The 22,872-nt window shown below is 30.6% G+C and overlaps 2 protein-coding genes across 2 annotated transcripts in view; one reads left to right on the top strand and one right to left on the bottom strand.

The window, feature by feature from the left end:
* LOC139516036 (prostaglandin reductase 2-like) overlaps positions 1–7,029 on the bottom strand; it is a 12,263-nt gene extending 5,234 nt beyond the window's left edge. The window contains exons 1-6 of the mRNA XM_071305844.1: positions 6,937–7,029; positions 5,255–5,373; positions 3,773–3,973; positions 3,198–3,362; positions 2,150–2,359; positions 1,444–1,565 (exon numbers count right to left, since the gene is read on the bottom strand). Of these exons, the coding sequence (XP_071161945.1) occupies positions 1,444–1,565; positions 2,150–2,359; positions 3,198–3,362; positions 3,773–3,973; positions 5,255–5,373; positions 6,937–6,976 (857 nt within the window). The 5' untranslated portion in view covers positions 6,977–7,029. The remainder of the gene's footprint in view (positions 1–1,443; positions 1,566–2,149; positions 2,360–3,197; positions 3,363–3,772; positions 3,974–5,254; positions 5,374–6,936) is intronic.
* LOC139516035 (ribosome biogenesis protein NOP53-like) lies at positions 6,977–22,872 on the top strand. Its single transcript, XM_071305843.1, has 14 exons — positions 6,977–7,178; positions 7,914–7,987; positions 9,591–9,675; positions 10,404–10,594; positions 11,555–11,598; positions 12,200–12,295; positions 12,954–13,064; positions 13,556–13,723; positions 14,037–14,092; positions 15,335–15,454; positions 17,047–17,113; positions 19,015–19,091; positions 21,051–21,107; positions 22,743–22,872. Exons 1-14 carry the CDS (start codon positions 7,051–7,053, stop codon positions 22,747–22,749), a joined length of 1,281 nt encoding a protein of 426 aa, XP_071161944.1. The 5' UTR covers positions 6,977–7,050; the 3' UTR covers positions 22,750–22,872.

Genomic DNA, 22,872 nt, shown 5'->3' with positions numbered 1-22,872 from the left:
TCCCCATACTTAATCCTATTGATTTTTAATCACCAGTAATCCAAACCATGACACGGTAATTTTAAAACAACTTGCAGTTATTTTTCCATTAACAGTTTTAATTCTAAAAAGTAATTTATCACTGATATTTTATCTTTCTTTTATTTTTGATTTTATAAAAATACTTTTATTTTTATTTTAATAAAAAACATGTGTTGTGTTGAAATATTATTCGCTAGTCAACACTAACATAACCCGAACTTAACATCCGACTCCAAACAAATTTTTCAACATTATTCTTTATGGAATTCTTAAATTCTCGGTTAGCTGTGACCCACAAAAACCATGAAAATTTGGTATACCACGAATTAAATTGAATCCACAGTAGACGAATGTTAAATTTCCTGAGGTTAATTGAATGCATATTCTGTTGGTTTGTATTAGACCAATGCAATGCCAACATTCATTATATAAAGTATAACAGGAAGATCTATTACCCTACTCAAACAAATTTCTTACCTTTAAAACCAAAATGTAATTGGCTGAACTCTTGAATACAGTGTGTTTTGGGAGAAGCAGTGAATAACAAGTGAAACTGCGAGCTACTGCTCACTGATGATACCCCCGCCGCAAGTGGATAATATTAATAGTGTAAAAATATGCAAGTGTTCGGTAAACAGGAAGTTGTCGAGTGATGAATCTGAAAACGCATCACACGATATAGCTGACTTATAAAAATCCTGAAACCAAATTTCAGAAATCCTTGTATTGTAGTTCCTGAGAAAAATGTGACGAAAATTTTTAACTTGGTTATCATGTGTAAAATCATACAAGTGTTCGGTAAACAGGAAGTTGTCGAGTGATGAATCTGAAAACACATCACACGGTATAGCTGACTTATATAAATCCTGAAACCAAATTTCAGAAATCCTTGTATTGTAGTTCCTGAGAAAAATGTGACGAAAATTTTCAACTTGGTTATCATGTGTAAAATCATACAAGTGTTCGGTAAACAGGAAGTTGTCGAGTGATGAATCTGAAAACGCATCACACGGTATAGCTGACTTATATAAATCCTGAAACCAAATTTCAGAAATCCTTGTATTGTAGTTCCTGAGAAAAATGTGACGAAAATTTTCATCTTGGCTATCATGTGTAAAATCAGACAAGTGTTCGGTAAACAGGAAGTTGTCAAGTGATGAATCTGAAAACGCATCACACGGTATGGCTGACATATATAAATGTTGATACCAAATTACAGAAAGGGTGGATGTGTAGTTCCTGAGAAAAATGTGACGAAAGTTTCATGGGACGGACTGACTGACGGACGGACTGATGGACGGACGGACTGACAGACAGAGGTAAAACAGTATACCCCCCCTTTTTTAAAGCGGGGGTATAACAATGTTTAATATCTTATGATCTTATCTATAACCCTCCTTGTGGTAAATTGACTATATTTACCTTGTGATATTATTTTGCTGAAGACATTGCTGAGTCTCCTCTGGTATGGGTGGCGGATAAGGGACATCTTTGTTATAGACAGATATCTGTCCACATAGAATAACATGGGAATCTTTGTTCATCTGAAATCATAATGCAAATGGAAAATACATCTTTAAAAACTCTTGCTGTAAGTTGTGAAAACAAATAAGGTGTATTTGTTCATGATGCTATACGCACTTGATAAACAAAAGTAAAGGAGGAGTGATTTTATTTATCTTTTTATTCTGAATCCAAAGCAACATCTTGTTTGAGGAAAATTGAATATAATAATGCAAAAGCTAAAAATCTATTTCAACAATTACTGTGATTTTCTTGCAATGAGGATCACACCTTGACAAGTTATGTCAGTTATACATCTAATATTTTAAAAACATTTTTATTACCTGTATAGGAAAATACAACTTTGGAACATTCATTTTTTATTTTTACCTTCATACAATCTTGTCAAATTCTTTTACTTCTGGCAGACGTTGGAAGATATTTGTTGAATGAAGCTGACCTATCACATTTCTTATTTCTATGATTACATCAGACTTGTAGTTAGCTGATTTTGAGTACTGGTATATAGCATAAGTGAAGTTGCAAATGGTTAAATAAAATTTTCAGTTATTAAAATGGAACAAACAAGTGAAAACCGTACTTGGTAACATATAAAAGGAAATACCTGCTTAATGACTTGATCACTGATAGTTCCACCAACATTGTCAAAGTATACATCAATGCCTTTAGGACAGTGTTTACTCAGTTCATCTTTTATATTCTGTGTTTTATAATTGATAGCACCATTAAATCCAAGTTCATCTGTCAAATATTGACATTTCTCATCACTTCCACAAATTCCAATAACTCTATCACAACCTTTTAAACGCCCAAACTACAAAAAAGAAATTAAACTTTATTTCTTCTGTAGTTGGGGCACATCTGATTAATCACCTTGTCTGTCCATGTCACCATGTATCTGTTAAAAAAACTGAGTTCAACATAGCCACTTATTTGCTTATGAACTAAAAAAAAACATTTCGGCTTGCAAACTTTAACCCTTATCAGTACCCCCTTGTATGGATGGATAAAAGTGGATTTAAGTCTTATATTATTGCAGTTAATCAACATACTGATACATGTGTACTTGAGTGCTCAAAATAATATTCTGAATGCCAGCATTCATATACAGCAAGGGTCCTCGGTGGCCAAGTGGTCTAAGTAGTTACTACTGTAATCAATAGCCAGTCAACACTGCGGTTGTAAGTTCTAACCCCTATCGTGCGTGTGCACTTATCTCCAATCTTAATTGACTAGAATTGTCAGTTTTCCTATCGAAGGTCTTGGTTTTCTCCGGCCAATCTGGCTTCCTCCACCAATAAAAACTGACTGCCAATAAATAGCCTAAATGCAGTGCTTAAAAGTGGAATTAAAACACACATCAAAAAATCAATACGAAAAAAAAACATCATATGCAGCAATGTGCCAAAAACTTCTATCATGTTCTAATGTCATTTCTTCTCTTTTTGACAAGAGTTTTAATTTGAAAATTATTATTTTTATAAATTTAGCAGAATATGTTCACACAATATTGTAAAATACACTATTGATTGTGGTTGAAATTAGACTGATCTTCATAGTGTACAAGCAAAATTTAAGGGGGAAATGAAATGTATGTGCTCCTTTAATCTGGTTCTGTTTTGAACCCCCCTACTTTTATTGTACATCTTTACCTGTCCTGCTAAAGATCCACATGCCCCTGCGGCACGACTGATGACTAGTGTATGAGAAGGTTGTATGTGACCTTTCTCTGTTAAACCTAAATATGAGGTCAGTCCTGTTAGACTTAAAATACTGAGACAGTATGATATCTTTCCACCAACTAATGACTTGTCTACCTGTAAGATAAAATAACATTTAGACCGTATGATATATTCCCACAAACTAATGACTTGTCTCACTGTACGATAAAATAGCATTGAGTATAAGCTTGTATAATATCCATATCTCTTTAAAGACAAATCTGTTTTGGAATTCAGCTGTACATATTTAATCCTGAATAAAAACTGAACATCAAGATTTTGTAATGTTGGTGCAACACAGGGTTGTAATATTCAATTCAAAAGTAGTTATTTCCCTTTAGCAAGGAAAAATTTCAGAATTTTGTTTTAATCTTTGTAAAGTATTTTAATTTGACTTACTTTGCAATTTGTAATTGAAAAAAGATGTACAAATTACATTGAATCCACCAAAATTATTGATAAATGTATTTGCGATAAACAAACAATCCAAAAAATCCATTACTTACTTTCTGGAATGATTTATCAGGCTTCTTGACAAAATATTCTTTCCATGGCCATCCATATTGGGAACAGACTAAATCACCTTCTACAAACTCTGGATTTAATGACTTCATTACAGAACCAACTCCTCCAAATCCCTCTATTGTTTCTCCTATCTGCCATGGTCCAACATAATCTACGCCTGTACTTTCATTCATCCGACATCTCTAAAACAAAACTCAAATCATTACAAAGGAGTAGGTCCGGTAAGACCCTTTTTCGGCCCAAAAATATAACAGTTTTACAAAATTGTTAAAATGTAAACTTTTAGTTATTTATTGGACAGTTGAATGCTTCTGCTACATAAATATGGGCTGTTTTTGACAATACAATGCACATATATCGGGTTGTAGCACCATTAAGTCATGCTAAATTACTGAAATCTGCAAAATTCTATCATTTTAGTTAAATTTTAGACAGTTTCCTTGTAAAACGAAAGTGGCCACATTCGTGTTCATCCTTAATATTGAAATGTGAGTTGAATTTTATGATAATACATAACATATATAAAGGTTATGGATGAACACGGATGCGGCCACTTTCATTTTTGACAAAAACCATCTGAAAAGTGACGTTTTTTGGCATATTTGAAAGATTTTTCATATTTGAGCTTGAATCGGATCTACCGGACCTACTCCTTTAAAGATTAGAAGTCATGTGAAATAAAAAACAATAATTTCACACATGAAATAAACATGGTCATATTTTATGATCATCAGTTAATTCTTTAGTTGCCAAGGTTCAAGGGAAATACAAGTCACCATCTTGAAACCATTAATTTTGCAGATTTACCATATCTAAAGGATGGAATAGTACTGGTCATTACATTAAAAATTGAACTTGACCCATATTTTATTAGAAATACTGCTTATGTCAAAGAGAATGATACTGCTGGGTGAAAACCAAAGTTATCATCCAGGACCCATTTATTTAAACCAATAGACATTGAGGCAGCATCTTTAAGCTGTCATGAACTATTTTCTGGTAGCATATATATCAAGGTTTTATCTTCAAAGGCAAACAAATTATCATCAATTCACCTTTTAAACCTTTAATTATCATCCAGAAACTATCTTTTTAAAACAAGTTAGAAGAATCTTTATCAAGGCTAATGACTTCTGAAGTTGACTATCATCTGAAACTATTCATTAAAAAAAAATGCCACTTCTAAAGGGATAAATGTCTTTAAATCCCTGTAGTAATTTCATGTAGCCATCATCATGATCATTCTGACACAGTAAAATAAAATTTTATATAACTGAAAAGAAAGATAAAACAAGAGCAAACATCAGTCATCCTCTGTAAACCATTTGGAAGAGTGAAAAAACAGGCAAACAGATAAACAAATTTAAACATGTTAAATACAAAAACATGTTAAAATAGTAAATACGATTAAAAGTTGTCTGAAATTACATCAATATTAAAATTATTAATTTGATAACAATTACCAATGCTGGGTCAGTTGATAAGTACAGAGTTTTAATCAATACTTCGTCTTTCTGTATATCTACAGGGTAAGGACATTGTTCAAATCTAAAGTTTTCTTCTTTTGGTTCACCATTTACACCTGAAATATAAAATGTTTTAAATTATTTGGGAATTTATCAATATGACATTTAACCCAAACCATGTTCTAAATTATAATATATGTATTAGTTGTTGTGGTTGCAATTTTTTCTAAAGCAGTCAATATTTTATAATGTTTCAATTTGAATTAGTTGACCTTTAGGTCTTGTGTCAATGACATCAAACAGGTATACTGAAATAATTTGCCAGAAATAATACAAAAAGTTTAAACAACAACAGAACACACCAAGATATTTGTTTGGTAGGTTATCCATATAAAGCATCATAAGGAAAAATAATTTGTATAGCAAAATCCTCTTAATGTTGATGAAAAGGCCACAAGATAGAAAATAATATGTTGATGGTAAAAAAGCAACTTTGTTTCACACATCAAAGTCTGTACTATCTAAGAGACATATAAAGTCCCCATGATTGGCAAGTTCAAAATCTCTCCAATTCCACATTTGAAACATACCCTTCTGAGATTACAAGCTCCAGTAAGCTTTATGGTTGACAAAACAAAGTTTAAAATCTATCAGAATGTCAGTACAATATTAATTACTTGTACAAGTATATGTCAAAAGGGACAAACATCTTCTTGAGGTATGTAGTAAACTTAAATAGCTTATAATTATGTATATTCCCTGGTTCTCATTTATACAGATAGTGTATTAATCTGTTGATTGTAGGCTGTCCCATTAAAAGTTAGAGCAATTGTCATATAGATGTTGTATCCTCTTCTTTATGTCCAAATCTTACTGTTTTAAACACAAGTACAACAATTTCGATTTGAAACACTGTTAGGAAAATTAGTACACAGACATGAATTGTTTATAATAATTAATTTATATATATATGAAACAAATTCTTATCAGCAACAAATTAAATAAAAGAAAAAGGATATTAAACCATCTCAATTCAGGCAAAAAATATATTTCATTGAAAAATGGAAAAGGCTAAATATTTCTAATCTTTGGTAGGATTTATGTTAACCAGTTTCCTGAAGAAGAAAAAAACATTTAGAAATTCAATATTTCTAATCTAATTACATACTCATTGGCTAGAGAAACGGTTTTTGTTTAATATTAAGATCTTTAAAAATAATATTAATCCACTAAATCTTTATTGATTGAGAAATCAAGGAAATTATAATTATTCTTGAGTCTTATTTCGTCTTAATATTAATTTGTCTCTTGCTATAAAATAGTCTTTATTTTTGTCAAACAGATTTATTTACAAATGATTTATATTCCTGAAAAAATGAAATTAATTATGGTGTTAACAGCTTCTTTAAAACGTTACTGTTAGTTGCTATTTTCTCGAATTATGTTATGTATGTGATATAACTTTGAATAAACGTAAATGTGTATGTGTAAACTGGCTACTGTTGTTGGTTCTTTTTGGTTTTATGTTGTATCAATCGTACATTTTAGTACATTTCCGTTATTAAATGTGATTGACATTGAAAACTTATAATTTTAACAATCATAACTATTGGTTTGAGATTCAAATAAGACAGTTTTGTTACAATAAACCCTTCATTGATTTAATAAATTGCATTAACCTGGTCTGGAAACAAAAACGACGTTTTGGTTCTCGGTCATATTTTAGGTCATCAAGGTGGAGATAACTCGATGTCAACAGTTGCACGTGTGGAAAAAGTCAACAGATTAACAAAATGGAAAATAAACAGCAGACAAGAAAGAAACTTAGGATAAGTAAAAATAAGAAGAAGGGATGGAAAAAGACAGACATTACAGAAGTCGAAGAGTTTTTAGAAGACCAAAGACTACAAGAAAGGACAGGGTATTTATGAAAAAACTGTGACAAATGATACCAAATTATCTCATAATTTGTCGACATTGATTACAACATTTTATATTACAACATTATATATTAATTTCGATTTTAAGTGATGAATAAAATTTTTCTAACAACAAAAATGTCTAAAATTGATATTTATGACCATGAAGATAGTGAAACCTAGAGCATGATTTGCTTTTCAAAATTGTTACTTGTACCAGGGGGGGGGGGGGGCATGATTGCTTAACCCCTTGCACAGTAACAGAGTAATGTACTGCCCTACCTATGCTCAAATATGGCAGTTATGTATCTAGATAAGGGGAAGCACTGCTACATTCCACCCAACCCCAACCACTACCACCACCTCAAGAATAAGTATACCATATACTGCCAATATCTACAATACACCTTATCGCTTATCTCGGCTGACCCGGCCGCTTGAACTTTTGACCATTCAACAATCACTTTTCCATTGTGGCGTTAGATGTTTTGTTTTGTGACGTCAAAATTTTACGGGAACCTGTGTGATATCCAGTAATGGCGGACAAATATCAATAAGGTGTATACATCACCTGGCCAAGTACTTCTTCAAACCATGAGTTTTGTTATTGGGTTCCAATTTGTAATCAAAGACTATGATTTGCCTTTCAAGATTAATTACTGATTTATGCCACTATAAATCACAATTCTTGTTGTGCATGATATAAAATGTTTTCATTTGTTGTTTTTTTTTTGCAGAGGTTTGGTTGCAGAGAAGAAAGATGAACAGTTGTTTATTGTTGACAAAGCACCAGAGGAAGAACCACAGATTCGTATGTTTCTATTAAATTACATTATGGTTGAACTTACCATGATTTTATTTATTTTAAGCATGTTAAGAAACTAGTAGACATACTCATAGACTATAAAGTGAATTTTATTATAATTCCCTGTGTGATTATTGCTTTTTTGTTTTTAAGTTTGTTAACATTGACAAATATACATATATATATATAGAATATGTATATAACTCATCTCAAATTTAGCCTAACAATACTGACAATATAAGATATGTAAATTTGTAAATTTTTTTTAATAAATCAGTAGATTTGAACCCCTGCTTCTTCACATTATTGCAACACTGCCTGCACTGTGTTCATACATATGTTTTATCATGTTTATTATGGATCGTTAGGTATGATTCTTTCACAATTTATATTAAGGGGCTTCGGTGGACAATAAATGCTTGATTCATACATTATATGTAATGTGACGAAAAAGTTTAGTATGGGACTTGAACTGAAGTGTGTATCCATGTGTTTGTGCTGTGTTGTTGGGTGTATAAGTTTCAGGTCGTGCCTATCACTCGTACACGGACGACAAATGCCAAGTATACTCTTTAACAGGGTTACCCTTGAAATCTTCTGGTAGCGTTATAAAGGAAATCCTGGTCACATAAATAAACAGATGAATCCTGGTTTAGTTTGAACGAAGTCTTGTAAGTGAACATAAACACGAAGTCGAAAAAAAGTTCAATACTGTATTATCAAAATCACATTATACAAGTATAACAAAATGTACATCTAACTTCAGGCTCTACAATAGGTGTCTACACTCTACTAAATAAACATTACTGTCCTCTCCTTACTATAAATTCTCTTTCCCCCATATCTCACACTCTCTCTCTTTTATATGACTCCTTCAAGCCTGTATACAAATATAGACTTCTAGGGCAACCAGGTTCTGTGTATTCCGTGCTCCAGAAATCCGGGTACTCCTGTAATCTGGGTGCTCTGGTAATCCAGGCTCCTAGTATTCCAGGCTCCTTACATAAATTTACTAGGGCACCATATGCAAATCATTAGGGCTCACTAGTTAAACAAAGATATCTTTATATAACTCCTAATTAGTATAATCTCTGATGATCTCTAACTGTATTAAATGGCTATGTGTGAAAATACAGATGTATGTAAACCTGATACAATAAGATATCACACTTGACCTAACATATAAAAATGTTACAGTAACTTTTGTACATTTATGAATATCACAAAAAAGAACAACATGACCAAAAACCAAGACACTCAAATGGGTCATTTATAAAATTGGAACAGTTAATTTTACTTACTGGTGGTTAAAAGAATTTTCCTTTGGCTTTGGGTACTCCCGGTGTCACAATAATATTATTGTACAAATGTATAAAACATATAAAACTCAATAATTGAACTAAGTTTCACTTTTTTTCAAAACAAAAATTGTGGCATGAATTAATTCACCTGATCCTTTTCTTCAGTAGATTCTCAGCAACATGTAAACAAAAAAAGTAGTCAAGAAACGTGAGATTTAGGACGTGTCTAAAAGTTTGGGTTCTTTGTTTAGATGAACCAGTTTGATGACCTCTATATCTATTTGATGTGTACATGTTTTATTTTTCAGAGAGAAAAAGAAAGAAGAAAGATATAACAAATTTGAAATGTCATTCTCATTTACAATTTGATCCAAGGATAAAACCTGCCAGAATGTAAGCTTGTAAATTACTTCATATAAATATATATATTTCATGTAATTACCATCCTGTTTTTTTTTTAAATGGTCATTATTTATACCAAAATTGATTGACCCATTGGTGGCATTCAGCTGTTTTTTGCTCTTTGGTCAGGTTGTTGTCTCTTTGACACATTCACCATATCCATTCTCAATTTTATCATATAACTTTTAGTTTATATGAGTTAACTAATCAATTTAGATTCTAGAAGCTGAAAATTAAAAAAGATTTTCCGTTGATGATAAACTAGAAGAAAATAGAAACTGGTGAGAATAAATCCAAAATTGGTTTCATCCCATAAACATGTTAAACATATTCAACTTGAAAAAGTATAAACAGTAATACTGCTATGCTTGTGAGCTGCTATGCTTGTGAGCCCGAATTCTGTTTCTTTGATTTTACTCTACATTTTCTTCCTTCAACATGTTCAATGCAAAGATATTGTGTAAGCCATAAAGGTATACAGTGTGAGGACCAACTTGAACTTGTACAGCTTTTAAATTTGTTGATTACATTGGTACATGAAGTGATATTGTGTACATAACTCATGAACTCAAAAATTGCTTTTCTGATATTATTTTTATAGCCCTCTAGGTATCCAGAATTCAGTTTGTCCAAATAAAGAAAATAACTATGACATTGGAGTTAAAAAAAACAGAAGTATGCTACTGTATCTTTACTAATCTTATTTAATTTTGGTACAGAGCACATAATCTCAGAAAACCAGGTGTAGAAAGAAGACATGAACGAGTTGTGGAAAAAATAAAAAGTGGAAAGAAAACAGCAACAGAAATACAGGCTCAAAAACAAAGTCGTGCAGATCGTAAACTGAAAAGGGAGGCAAGGAGAAAAGAACACAGACTGTTTAAAAAGTCTTACGACTTGTGGGGCACTGGTATGCATATGTATAAATAAATTCATTGACCACTTATCAGTAAAAATTATAAGTAGAACATTTAAGAGATAACTGTATTGTTTTTTAAGCTCAGACAGCATCTTAATGTGTCACCAGTAAACTTAATTTGCGACCATCAAATCACCAATTGATGCCGTTGGAGCTTAAAATACAATATTGTTATCTCCATTCTAATGAAACTGACAGAAAACAACGTCATATCATACATTTAAAATCAGTCACACGTCGTCTGCGCTTGCACATAAGTTTTCATAGCATCAATTGCCAATTGATGCCATGAAAATAAGTGACTTTATCCAATCAAAATGAATGTCACAAACAATGTTGCATTAGAAAACTAAATATTATTGTGAAATGTCAAGAGTGATGGTAAATGTATGTGATATATGATGTTTAAAATTTTTATTGTTGCTTCTTAGCTAATGTGGACCAAAGTTTCAGTTTAAGCCTTAGCCATCACTTTTACCATCACTTTACTTCCCTTGTCTGTCAGTGCCATCTGTCCTTGTCATTACCATCCCATTTATCAACTGGGCCAAATTTAACAAACTTGTTTGCAATCTTTAAAAGGGTATCTAGTTTAATAAGTGTGACCAATGACCTTGCCAGACAACAAACATGGTGGATATGGCTTAAAATAGAACAAAAGAGTAAAATGCAAGTTTTGTCCACTATAATGATGATTTAAACCTACAAATATGCTGAATGATAAGATCCATCATCTGCACACATGTACTAGTTCCAACAACATAGACATGAAGCAGCAATTTTTTAATTCTTTTTCTTAACCTGGATAGGTATCAAACCAATCAATTTTCCCTCTTTATTTGGGCACTCAAAGTGAGCATGCTATTAATTAATTTTATCTTAGTACATGTATGACTGCATTTCTCAATGCTGTAATATTGCATATTTTATTTATGAATATTTCTTTTTCAGAAAATACAGAAGAGGATTTACCAGTAAAGAAGCAAAAGTTTAACGTAAGCGTTTTGATTAGAATTATTTGATGAATCATGTAATAAACAAACTATTTTGAAGTGTTTAATAAGAGCTAGACATATTAAGTTATACTCTGCAATTTTTTTTTTTAAATAAAAACAGCAATAAGTAAATGAATATTAAATGAATAATGAAATATATAAGTAATGAGTTTAATAAAAAGGTGTATTTACAAAAAAAAAATGCTGGTATACAAACAGTTCTGCAACTTGCTAAGTGTTTATTTTCTTCAGACCAGTCTTGCTGATAAAAGAATTAAAAAAAAAACGAAAAAGAAATTTTGAAATAAAACCATATCACTTCTCTGTTTTTGCAAAGTCTATATTTATGTGAAAAACATGTAGGTGAACAGAGAGGAAATATTGAGTTTTGAAAAATTGTGATGTAAAATATGCAATATTTGTTCTTTTCATATGTCCCATAAATTGTCTCATTGAAATGGATTTATCCACTTCCTAGATATCTTATCAATCAAAAAATCTTGTTCTGTACATATTAGTATACAAGTATTGTAACTTAGCATCAGTTTATCCATAAAATTAATTAAATTTAAAATATCAATATTTTAAAAATATTTTACAGCCTCCAAAACATCATAGAGAAAAACCAACACTTGTCTCAAATGTTGAAATTCCACATCCTGGAGCCTCATATAACCCAGCATTTGATGATTACCAGGTTAGTCAGTATAGAAATACCACACACTGGAGCCTCAATTAAGGTCAAGTAACAGTAAATGAGCTAAGTCACAGATTTTGGTTAAATTTTGCATACAACACCACATTGAATTGTGTATGCACTGAAGACGAAGTTAATGACCCTATTATTATTTCATGTCATTAAAATGGAAATTTTTATACCAACAGAATATAGTTTTAGAAGCAATGAGATAGTTATGAACTTACTTCATAGAGAAATGACACAAATAATTTAGTACAATCTAGCCATTGATGACTATAATGTTAGTTCATATATATAGTTAAATCAAACTCCTTGGAGCTTTTTATGACATAAACAAGCTAAACTTCATATAATCAAGAAATTAGCTACTACACAAAATGTATCATATTTGTCAATATTGAATTACAAAACTACTGCATCATATGACCCAGCATTATATGATTATCATGCAAGTCAGAATAGACATAAAACTTTACAGATAAGAGGTCAGTCAATGTCACAATAGTTTTGTCAAGTAATAGTTCACTTCACAATGTCCATTCTGATTTGTGATGAATGTTCTGCAGATGTAACATTAAATCATTGTATTCATTTATTGATGGATTGTTATCAAGTCAATTTTGAAACTACTCAATAAAACTTTTGTATTTTATAGGCATTGATTGAGAAAGCACATAACGTAGAAGTAAAGAAAGCAAGAATAGAACAGAAGCTTTACAATGCATTAGATGCTAAATTTAAAAAGTTAGACAAAGCAGAGTTAGAGGTAATATTTATTAATGTTTATAGGAGTAAATTAACATGTGTTTACTAGTTTCTTCTTGATAAAGCAGTCAAATCTTTTTTGCAATGTTACATAAGTTAAGAAAAAGTCGGCTATTGAAATAAAATTGCACAGCTTTATAGAAATATTTTTATCTTAAGATTTTAATAAGTTCTGTCTGAGCAATTTTGATCGATACAGTTAATTATTGCTCATGTAACAATCTAATAAAATAAACCAGAATCTATGAACACAAAGATAAACAATGCTGTAATGATAAAGCTGTTGTGGCAACTTAAGTCATTGGATACCTTAGGAATACTATGTAAATGCAATTTAAAGATAAAACTGATTTGAAAATAAATGTTGCTTATTGAACACTTTTAAGATCTGTCAGATACCCACCTCTTGTTTGTCAATACTTTGATTTACAATTGTGTTGGGGAGGAGTGTCATAGCACGACAACACATGCATTTACATTTTTCTTCTCCAGAAAACATGGCTGACAGAAATGTCTGCTGGACTTGCTGATGATGACACTGTAGAAGAAAATGATATTGGTGACCTTGACCTTGATAAAATATCTGTCAATCCACCTGTACAGCGAGAAAAGAAAAAGACGAAAATACAAAGAAATAAAGAAAAGAAATTAAAGCAACAAGTACATATTTCAAATAAAAATTATACCCTTCTTTCAATTCATTTATAAATGGACATAAGCAAACAGCAATTAATGAATTCATGATTGTTCAATAAAAACCAGTTATTATATAAACTTAAAATGTATATTTTATTCTGAACGAAATTTTTGATGGAATTTTGTTTAGCTTTTTTCACAAAACAGACACGTTTGTTTCTATATTAAAGAAGTGTCTGAATTTTTTCACAATACATTGAAGTATAAATTGAAATCATGTTGTGTCATTCCCAAACGTCATTAAAATGTTATACATTTTACTTATTATCCATTTTAGGAAAAGTTACAGAAGACAGATAAAGCAAAAAAACTTAGGGCAAACGAAATATTTAGGTATGTCAAGTATTTTTAGAAAAAAACCATTCAGAATTCTATAGCACACCAGAAAAAGAATGGACGAATGAGTCTGTTTAATAACCAGCATTTAGTTAAGGCTAACAGGTTTGTCATTAGTTTTGATAACTTCTGTCTTTAAATAGTATTTCTAAGGAAAATTGTCAAAGTAAAAACAATAACAAATCCTTATACAATAATATTTGTCTAAATCCCACCCTGACAAAATACAAATCTTCACAATGTTTGTGTCAAGGTCCTTTTATACTAATATTGATATATTTTGATCCTGTATAAGCCAAATACCTGTCTAGAGAAAACAAATTCTACAGTCCTGTTGATAAAGGTAATTGATTTTATGCATTAGAAGTTTAAAAAAAGCTAATGACAGACCACTCCAGATACTAAATTTTAAGAAAGCTAATCTAAACCTCCCTTTACTTGGAGTAAAAAAAATAGTTGCACTGACATAGGTGACTAAATAATAACATAATAACACCACAAATATTAAAGAATCCTATTTAGAACCCTTTAAACCTACATGATGTGAAGTTTAAGTTTTGCTGAAGGATCAAAATTTTCTTTTTGCTTTTAGATACATTTGTATTAGACATAGTTTATTGTGTTATTTGTATACAATTTACTTTTGGATGTAACGCGTCTTCTGATTGGCTGACGTTATTTTGTTATCAGCCCATAGACATAATTTAGTGATGTGACCTTGACGTCATCAACGTTTTTTTGTGGTTTTCTACGGTTTAAAATGGAATTTAGAATTAAATTATAAGAAATGACTGTAATATTTTTTTGGACTATTCAAAATAACATAAAAAATGTGGTGCACACTGTTACATAACCCGCTACGCGCGTTATGCAGTGTGCACCAAATTTATTATGTTATTTCTTCATAGACAGAAAAAATATTACAGTCATTCCTTAAGTATAAATTATTACAAAAAGCTGTATTCAACATTTGATAGAACTGATGTTGTTCAAACAATTATGCTAGGGACCGTCTTGAATTTAGGTTGAGGTGAGAGTTTTTGCTCTATGTTAAATGCTTCAGATGGATCTTTCAGATGAAGAACAGCAATGAAAGCAGTAGTCTATTGTTTTTTTTTCATGTGCCCATATTGATTTTGTACTATAGATTAATACACAATATTTTAACTTTTTCATATTCTAAAATGTCCTTGTTTGAAACACAGGAATGATAATGGAAGAAATAAAAAAATATTACAGATTGAAATCATTGAAAAAAGAAGTAAAAGAAAAAGAAAAAAAGGTAGAACTGAAGAGAGAAGCCAGACTAAAAAGAGAAGCTGCAAATAAAACAAAGACAAGGAAAATTGGAAAAATGAAGTATCCTTTTTAGTTTTTGTTTAGATCTAAATTAACTGTAAGGTAAAGAGGGAATTATACTGTGTCAGGAAAGAAATTTCAGATTCTGGCTATTAACATTTTATGCATGTATCTGAAATTTCTTTGCTGACACAATATAACTGTGTTGGTAATGCAGGGATCTCCAACAATGGAGGAACTTTAACCATGACAAAACCCTACATCTAAACAGTACGGTGTAGTGCAATCAAAAGTTTTTCATCCCACCATTTGAGTAATGGTGCACATGGTGATATATTGTTTTTTAGCTCACCTGGCCTGAAAGGCCAAGTGAGCTTTCCTCATCACTAGGCGTCCGTCGTCGTCTGTCGTCCGTCGTCATTAACTTTTACAAAAATCTTCTCCTCTGAAACTACTTGGCCAAATTTAACCAAACTTGGCCACAATCATCATTAGGGTATCTAGTTTAAAAAATGTGTCCAATGACCGGGCCAACCAACCAAGTTGGCCGCCATGGCTAAAAATAGAACATCGAGGTAAAATGTAGATTTTGGCTTATAACTCTGAAACCGAAGCATTTAGAGCAAATCTGACATGGGGTAAACTTGTTTGTCAAGTCAAAATATATCTGCCCTGAAATCTTTAGATGAATCTGACAACTGGTTGTTGGGATGCTGCCCCTGAATTTGTAATTTTTAAGAAAAATTTGCCATTTTTTGTTTTTATCTTGAATATTATTATAGATAGAGATAAACTGTAAACAGCAATAATGTTGAGCAAAGTAAGATCTACAAATTAGTCAACATGACCAAAATAGTCAGTTGACCCCTTAAAGAGTTATTGCCCTTTACAGTAAATTTTTAACAATTTTCATAAATTGGGTAAATTTTAACAAAATATTTTCCTCTGTAACTAATGGGCCAAGTTCATTATAGATAGAGATAATTGTAAGTAACAAGAATGTTCAGTAAAGTAAGATCTACAAACACATCACCATCACCAAAACACAATTTTGTCATTAATCCATCTGTGTCTTTTGTTTAATATGCACATAGACCGACCAAGGTGAGCGACACAGGCTCTTTAGAGCCTCTAGTTAAATTATATTTTATATTTGAACTTTCATTGTAGAAAAAACAATTTTTCATTAACTGTCATTTGTAACAATTCCAATGCTAAGCCTGCATGGCTCCCCCTATTCGAGAATGACCAAAAGCTGTCCTTAAGGTATCAATGTTGTTTTTTTGCTATTTTTGTAATTGTTTAATGCTTAAAAATCAGGGGGATCTTTATTTTCACTGTCAAACTCATGAACTGGTCATTGCCGATTTGCAGCATCAACAGCAAAATGATTCATATCCCTTTTGTAAAATGACACCCGGGGAAAATTAACAAAACAAAAATTATTTATTTTCCTTGATTTCACTTGATAAAATATGTGATTGCTTAAAATTTTTAAATTGGAAAATTTTTGCCAGAGGAGAAGTTTAGACTTCTAGGAGCCCCCAGTTTGTGACATTACAAAACTATTGAAGCACCATGTATAAATAAAAATCTGTGAACAAAAAATAGTGCAATCAAATGAGAATATTGTCTTCTTTAATGAACTAAAGATTTGAAGAACCAAATTTAGAAATAAAGTTAACAGGTGAATTAGAAGGATCATTAAGACTTTTAAAGGTGAGTATAACTCTTGTAGACATCCACACTATTGTGGTATTGTTTTGTTTTACATTGTCCATTTGTTAAAATGGTTTTTTTTACAGTAACATAAGTTATAGTTTGCAGGTTAAACTGAAAGCAATAATTTATTGCCATTGGGAAATGATCCTGAAAATTTCTAAAAAAAAAAGGGGAAAAAGAGTTGCTTTTACTACACTAATTTCGATATAAAGAGCAAAAGGGCCAAGTGTACTTTTCTCATCACTTGGAGTCCGTCATTGTCCGCTGTTGTTAACTTTTACAACAATCTTCTCTGAAACTACTGGACCAAATTTGACCAAACTTGGCCACAAGTATCCAGTTTATAAATTGATTCCAAGATGGCTTTAATGGCTAAAAATAGAACATAGGGGTATTATGCAACTTTGATGATTATTTTGAAAATCTGATATGAGCAAAATATTCAGAATGTTGAGACCAATTGTCCATATACATCAGAATTGTCAGACAAAGTCAAATAAGAGTTATTGCCCTTAAATGACAAATTCTACTAAGCTTCAAAAATGAAAAATAAAAACAGATACATAAGCTCTTATCTTAGATAAGCAAAATAGGTCATCAAAACAAGATCTACAATTCAGACAAATTGGAAGAAATCATCCAATGACTTATTATTGGAGTTATTGCCCACAAGTTTTTGAGCAAAAACAAAAGAAGATAGAGAGAAACTAAAATAAAACAAGATCAACAAAACAGATTTTTTTCATGAATACTATTCTCTTCTACTATGTTGACGAGTTTCATTGGTTAGATATACACATAGACCAAGGTGACATCACAGGCTCTTTAGAGCCCCTAGTTTCGTGCTGTTTGCTCTATTTGTTAAAGATTAAACTGATTTATACCCTTTTCAGTTTATGATGTATTATAGAGTATTATATTATCAAATCCTATAACATTTACTCTGTAGTTTTTAGTTCAATTTTGGTTAAGATTTCTTTGATTTTTCGTAAGGCCCATACTTTATTTTATACCCCACCATCAATGGAAGAGAGGACGTTATATTTTTTTCAGTCTAAGTCATAGTCTGTTTGTCATTGTTAATAAAAGTAGAAATATTGGGAAATAAAAATAGTTTCAAGAAGATTTTTTTTTTTTCTTTGACGGTTAAAACAGAATGTTATATAGATGGAAGACATTGGGAAGGAGTGATATTCCTCCTTGTCATTTTCAGGACAAAGCTTTATATTTTTAAAGGGCAGGGGACCCTGTTCAAAAGTTTAAAATGATGTTTCTGTATATTTAGCTCTGATGGAAGCATTTTTAATACAAAACAGCAAAAAAGAGATTGAAATATCTTCAGAATCTTAGGGTACATGTATGATGATAACATGAAAAGGGGTTAATTTCTGTGTTATTTTGGTCTCTAGTGGAGAGTTTTCTCATTGGCAACCATACCACATCTTCTTTTTTTTATATCAAAAGATAAGTTGTAACCTTATAATCTATTGAAAGTGCTCAGATGAAAATATCAAACTGATATCTTATTATGTATATATTTATGTATGTATTTTATTACGTACCAGTTAATACTAATGTTGAAGCACTTTTACAATTAGGTCACTCACTGGTTGTTATTTGGTACCATGTATTTATTAATATCAATAAGTAAACGAATGCAATATCTAGTCTCATGACAGTTAGAAGAAGAGATAACATTTATACAAAGCAATTTTAATGAATTAATGCATCATTTCCCAGCTGATATCACATTGGATTACATAACATTTTCTTACCCAAATTAAGATAGATGTATTTTCTGCTATGATGTCTTAGTGGATCAAGTACATGATCTTGTAGGTTGTATTAGATGTTTATTAAATATTGATATTGATACTGTACTTTTCTCACATCTACAGCCAGAAGGCCATTTGTTTGAAGATCGATTTAAGAGTTTACAGAAGAGGAGTATTATAGAACCTAGAGTACAAGCAAGGTAAATGGATACTCCTCAGTACTAAGAGTTCAAACTGGTTATATATTATACCTATGTTCTCACAGCAGATCAAACTTACAGGAGATGCATGAAATCATTATTGTTGCAATCAAAATAACTAATGTAAAACATATTAAGATTAATTTGCCTTAGGTAAATAAACCTCTCCTGTTAAAACTGAAACATATATAAAACTGGTTGCTAAATCAAAATTCTTTGGGTGTTTATTCCTTATTTTGCAAAGTAATTTTAAGAAATTTGTTTTTTGTGATTTGTCAAACAATTGGCACCAACTAGATGTTATTTATTATATTTAAAGATAATACTGTAATCATAATGTTTCAAAATATTGGCTTTTTTTTTTTACATTTGTTATGTCTCTTTGAACACCTTTAATGAAATGTTTGGCTAAACACAAGCTTTATACCAGGGTGTTTACCAGCCCAACAATACAGTTTTATAAGAAAAAAAGTAATCAGAGGTCATCATATGGTCAGACTAAAGTCAGACAGAGGTCAATATATGGACTAAAACTACTTTCCATCAAGCAGAATAATTGTATTAAACAAATTGAAATAAGTTAAATTATATCTTACAAGTACCTAACATATCACCATAATGGTTTAGGTTTATAAATTATTACTTGGATGGAGAGTTGTCTCATTGGCACTCATACCACATCTTCCCATATCTATACCTTACATATAAGTGACCAGATACCAGATAAGAATTTGTAATTACCCTTTCATGTTAAGCATGCAATGCACTATTTAAAGAATACTGTAAATGGCATGAAAATTATGTGAAATATTTTTTTAAAGTTTAATCATGTTAATCTGAAACTAAATGTAAAGAATCATCTTACATTATTATTATTTTCTGATGATGATTGAGAGAGGAAGAAGACAAGAAAATGAATTTTGCACTTTGTTTGTTTCTGTGTTTGTACTGAAATAAAGTCTAATTACTCTACTGAAACTATGGTGGTATCTAGGAATATTTGGAATTGTGGATTAATGGTTGTTGTTTGCATACTCCCAGGTGGCAAATATTTCTTGCATATTCAGATTTAATTTTGGAAATAACAATGATAGGAAAATCTGGTGTATTAATAGAAATTCTATATGGTTACATATTCATATTTCTGTAAATTGAGGAAAAAGTTTACAAAGTGCTACCTATAGTGCCATTTTATTCAGATAAATTTTGCTCTGACATTCTGGTTATTAATTTATTATGTCTTTTAATAAAGAATTAAAATTGCAAGGGTGTACACATTTTGCCAATCAATAGTATGAATATCACAGTAAAAGTTTTTTATTTGTTGTATTTTGTATTATTGAAGAGTATGAGATGTATTGTAAAATATATAGTAACAAAATAACAAATCCAAGGTAAATTACAAAAAGGAGGAAGTCAATAACACCTGACAAAACCAAATGCAAGCCTACATTTACCAATGAAACCTGACAAAACCAAATGCTAGCGTACATTTACCAAGGGAACATGACAAAACCAAATGCTAGCCTACATTTACCAATAAAACCTGACAAAACCAAATGCTAGCCTACATTTACCAAGGGAACATGACAAAACCAAATGCTAACCTACATTTACCAAGCGAACATGACAAAACCAAATGCTAGCCTACATTTACCAAGGGAACATGACAAAACCAAATGCTAACCTTCATTTACTAATGAAACAGGACAAAACCAAATGCTAGCCTACATTTACCAAGGGAACATGACAAAACCAAATGCTAGCCTTCATTTACCAATGAAACAACCGAAAAAAACTATCATATTCCAGAATTGGCACATTTTTCTGAGAAAAGATTGCTTGACTCTGGCTTTAGCTAGCTCTAACCATGTCTCACCATAACAACGAAGAAATGTTTTATTTTTTATTAGCACTTAAAGTGTCTATAGTAATGGGTTATCAATAATATATTTACAGACATACAAGGAAATACAAACCTAAAGTCTTTGACAAGAGAAGCCACAGAGAAGAAGGGTAAGTATTTTGGTTATTAGATGTTGAATGAAAAATGCTGAAAGTTTCATTTTGATTCCATGAGGTGATATTTTATGATCCAATGGGACAGAAATGTTTTAAATTTTTAGATCTATTTGCTATCTATTAACATCGAATCTGTCAGACCACTTATTATAGGAGTTATTGCCCTTGAATGACAAATTTTACCAATTGTTTCTATGTTTGCCTACAATCTTGAAAATTATAATAGACAAAGAGAAACATTTTATATATTAAAAATAATCAGCAAGACAATTTCTACAAATTGGGCAACATTTTAAAATTGTAGGTTTTTTGAGTTATTGCCCTACACAAATGATTTATTCAATATTTGCTTTTACCTTATACATGTATTTGGAAAACTATTATAGAAAGATAGACACTTAAATTTGAAAATATTAGCACAACAAGATTTACTTATACATCAAATTGCCGAAAGGGTTATTCCTTAGATTCACTCTTTAATGTTGACATTAGCAGATGCTGAACACAGCTATGAAAAAATGTTTAAAAAAAATGAAAAATCATATTTAATTTTATGAGCTACTTAGGGGCATTATGTTTTTCAGTCTATTAATCTGTTCATGCGTTAGTCCGTCCCCCTTCAGGTTAACATTTTTGGTCAAAGTAGTTTTTTGAGAAAGTTGAAGTCCAATCAACTTGAAACTTAGTACACATGTTTCCTATGATTTCCTTTGATTTGGTATGATTATTGAAATTATGAAATGAATTGTAATTTTACCAGTTGTCTACCAAAGATTAGTAGGAAAGATGTTGAACTTTCAAAGTTCACCATAATTGATTTTTTTAATAGTTTTAACATATATTTTATCATGTTTGTGAAAGTGGAAGAAAATCCTGACTTTACACTTGTATCACAATTAGACTTTCAAGTAATTTAAAATTCTACAAAACATCAAACTCTCCCTTAATCAATATTTAGAATAAAATACTATTAAAACTGTCATATCAAACCATCATGATATTCTTTGAAGTTTGTTGTTATATTAAATCAACACCTCTTGTGTGCTATTCAATTTAAATATTATTGTTCATTGCATTAACAATTTAACACAAATAGTTTCATTTTACCTCCTTTTTAATTGTAAACAAAAGATTTAGTTATTGCCTTCATTTGAATAAGGATGAATTCACTAGTTATGAAGATTTTATTGTTTTTTTTATGAAATGGATTTTTAATGGTATTTTAGAGTAAACAAGTTTTAAAGATATAACACAGAATCTGTACACTTCATGAAAAAATAGCTGTGTATAAATTCAGGTCAAACTTAATTCTATCATTATTTAGTTTTCTCACATGATAAAGGATTATGTTATAATAAAATTGAAATAAATAAAGCCTTAAGATTTCATGTGGATTCTTAAAGAATTTATTATATAAGATGCTGAAGTCAAATAAAATTTACAGCATTTGTTTGGTTTTCTATTGAATTGTGGGAAACAAAACTGCAAATCAGCTTAAAGTTTAAAAGATATTGTGAAATCTCAAGATGATTATCTGAAACTGAAGAAAGATGTCTAACTTTATTGTTAAAAGTATCTGATTTATTTTCTATTTAATTTCAGTTAATGATTTTATTTTCTTGTTTACAGGTCTTGAAGAAATTGAACAAGATAAACATTGACAATTCTATCAAATTGTGTCAACCTTGGATATCTGACCTGTATTTATTAAATATATATACAGTACATAGTAATAAAACTGTTTTTGTTACTGCTGAAA

Source organism: Mytilus edulis, chromosome 3 (genome assembly GCF_963676685.1).
Source record: "Mytilus edulis chromosome 3, xbMytEdul2.2, whole genome shotgun sequence".
NCBI classification, from domain to species: Eukaryota; Metazoa; Mollusca; class Bivalvia; order Mytilida; family Mytilidae; genus Mytilus; species Mytilus edulis.
This window is presented reverse-complemented; position numbering and strand designations above follow the sequence as displayed.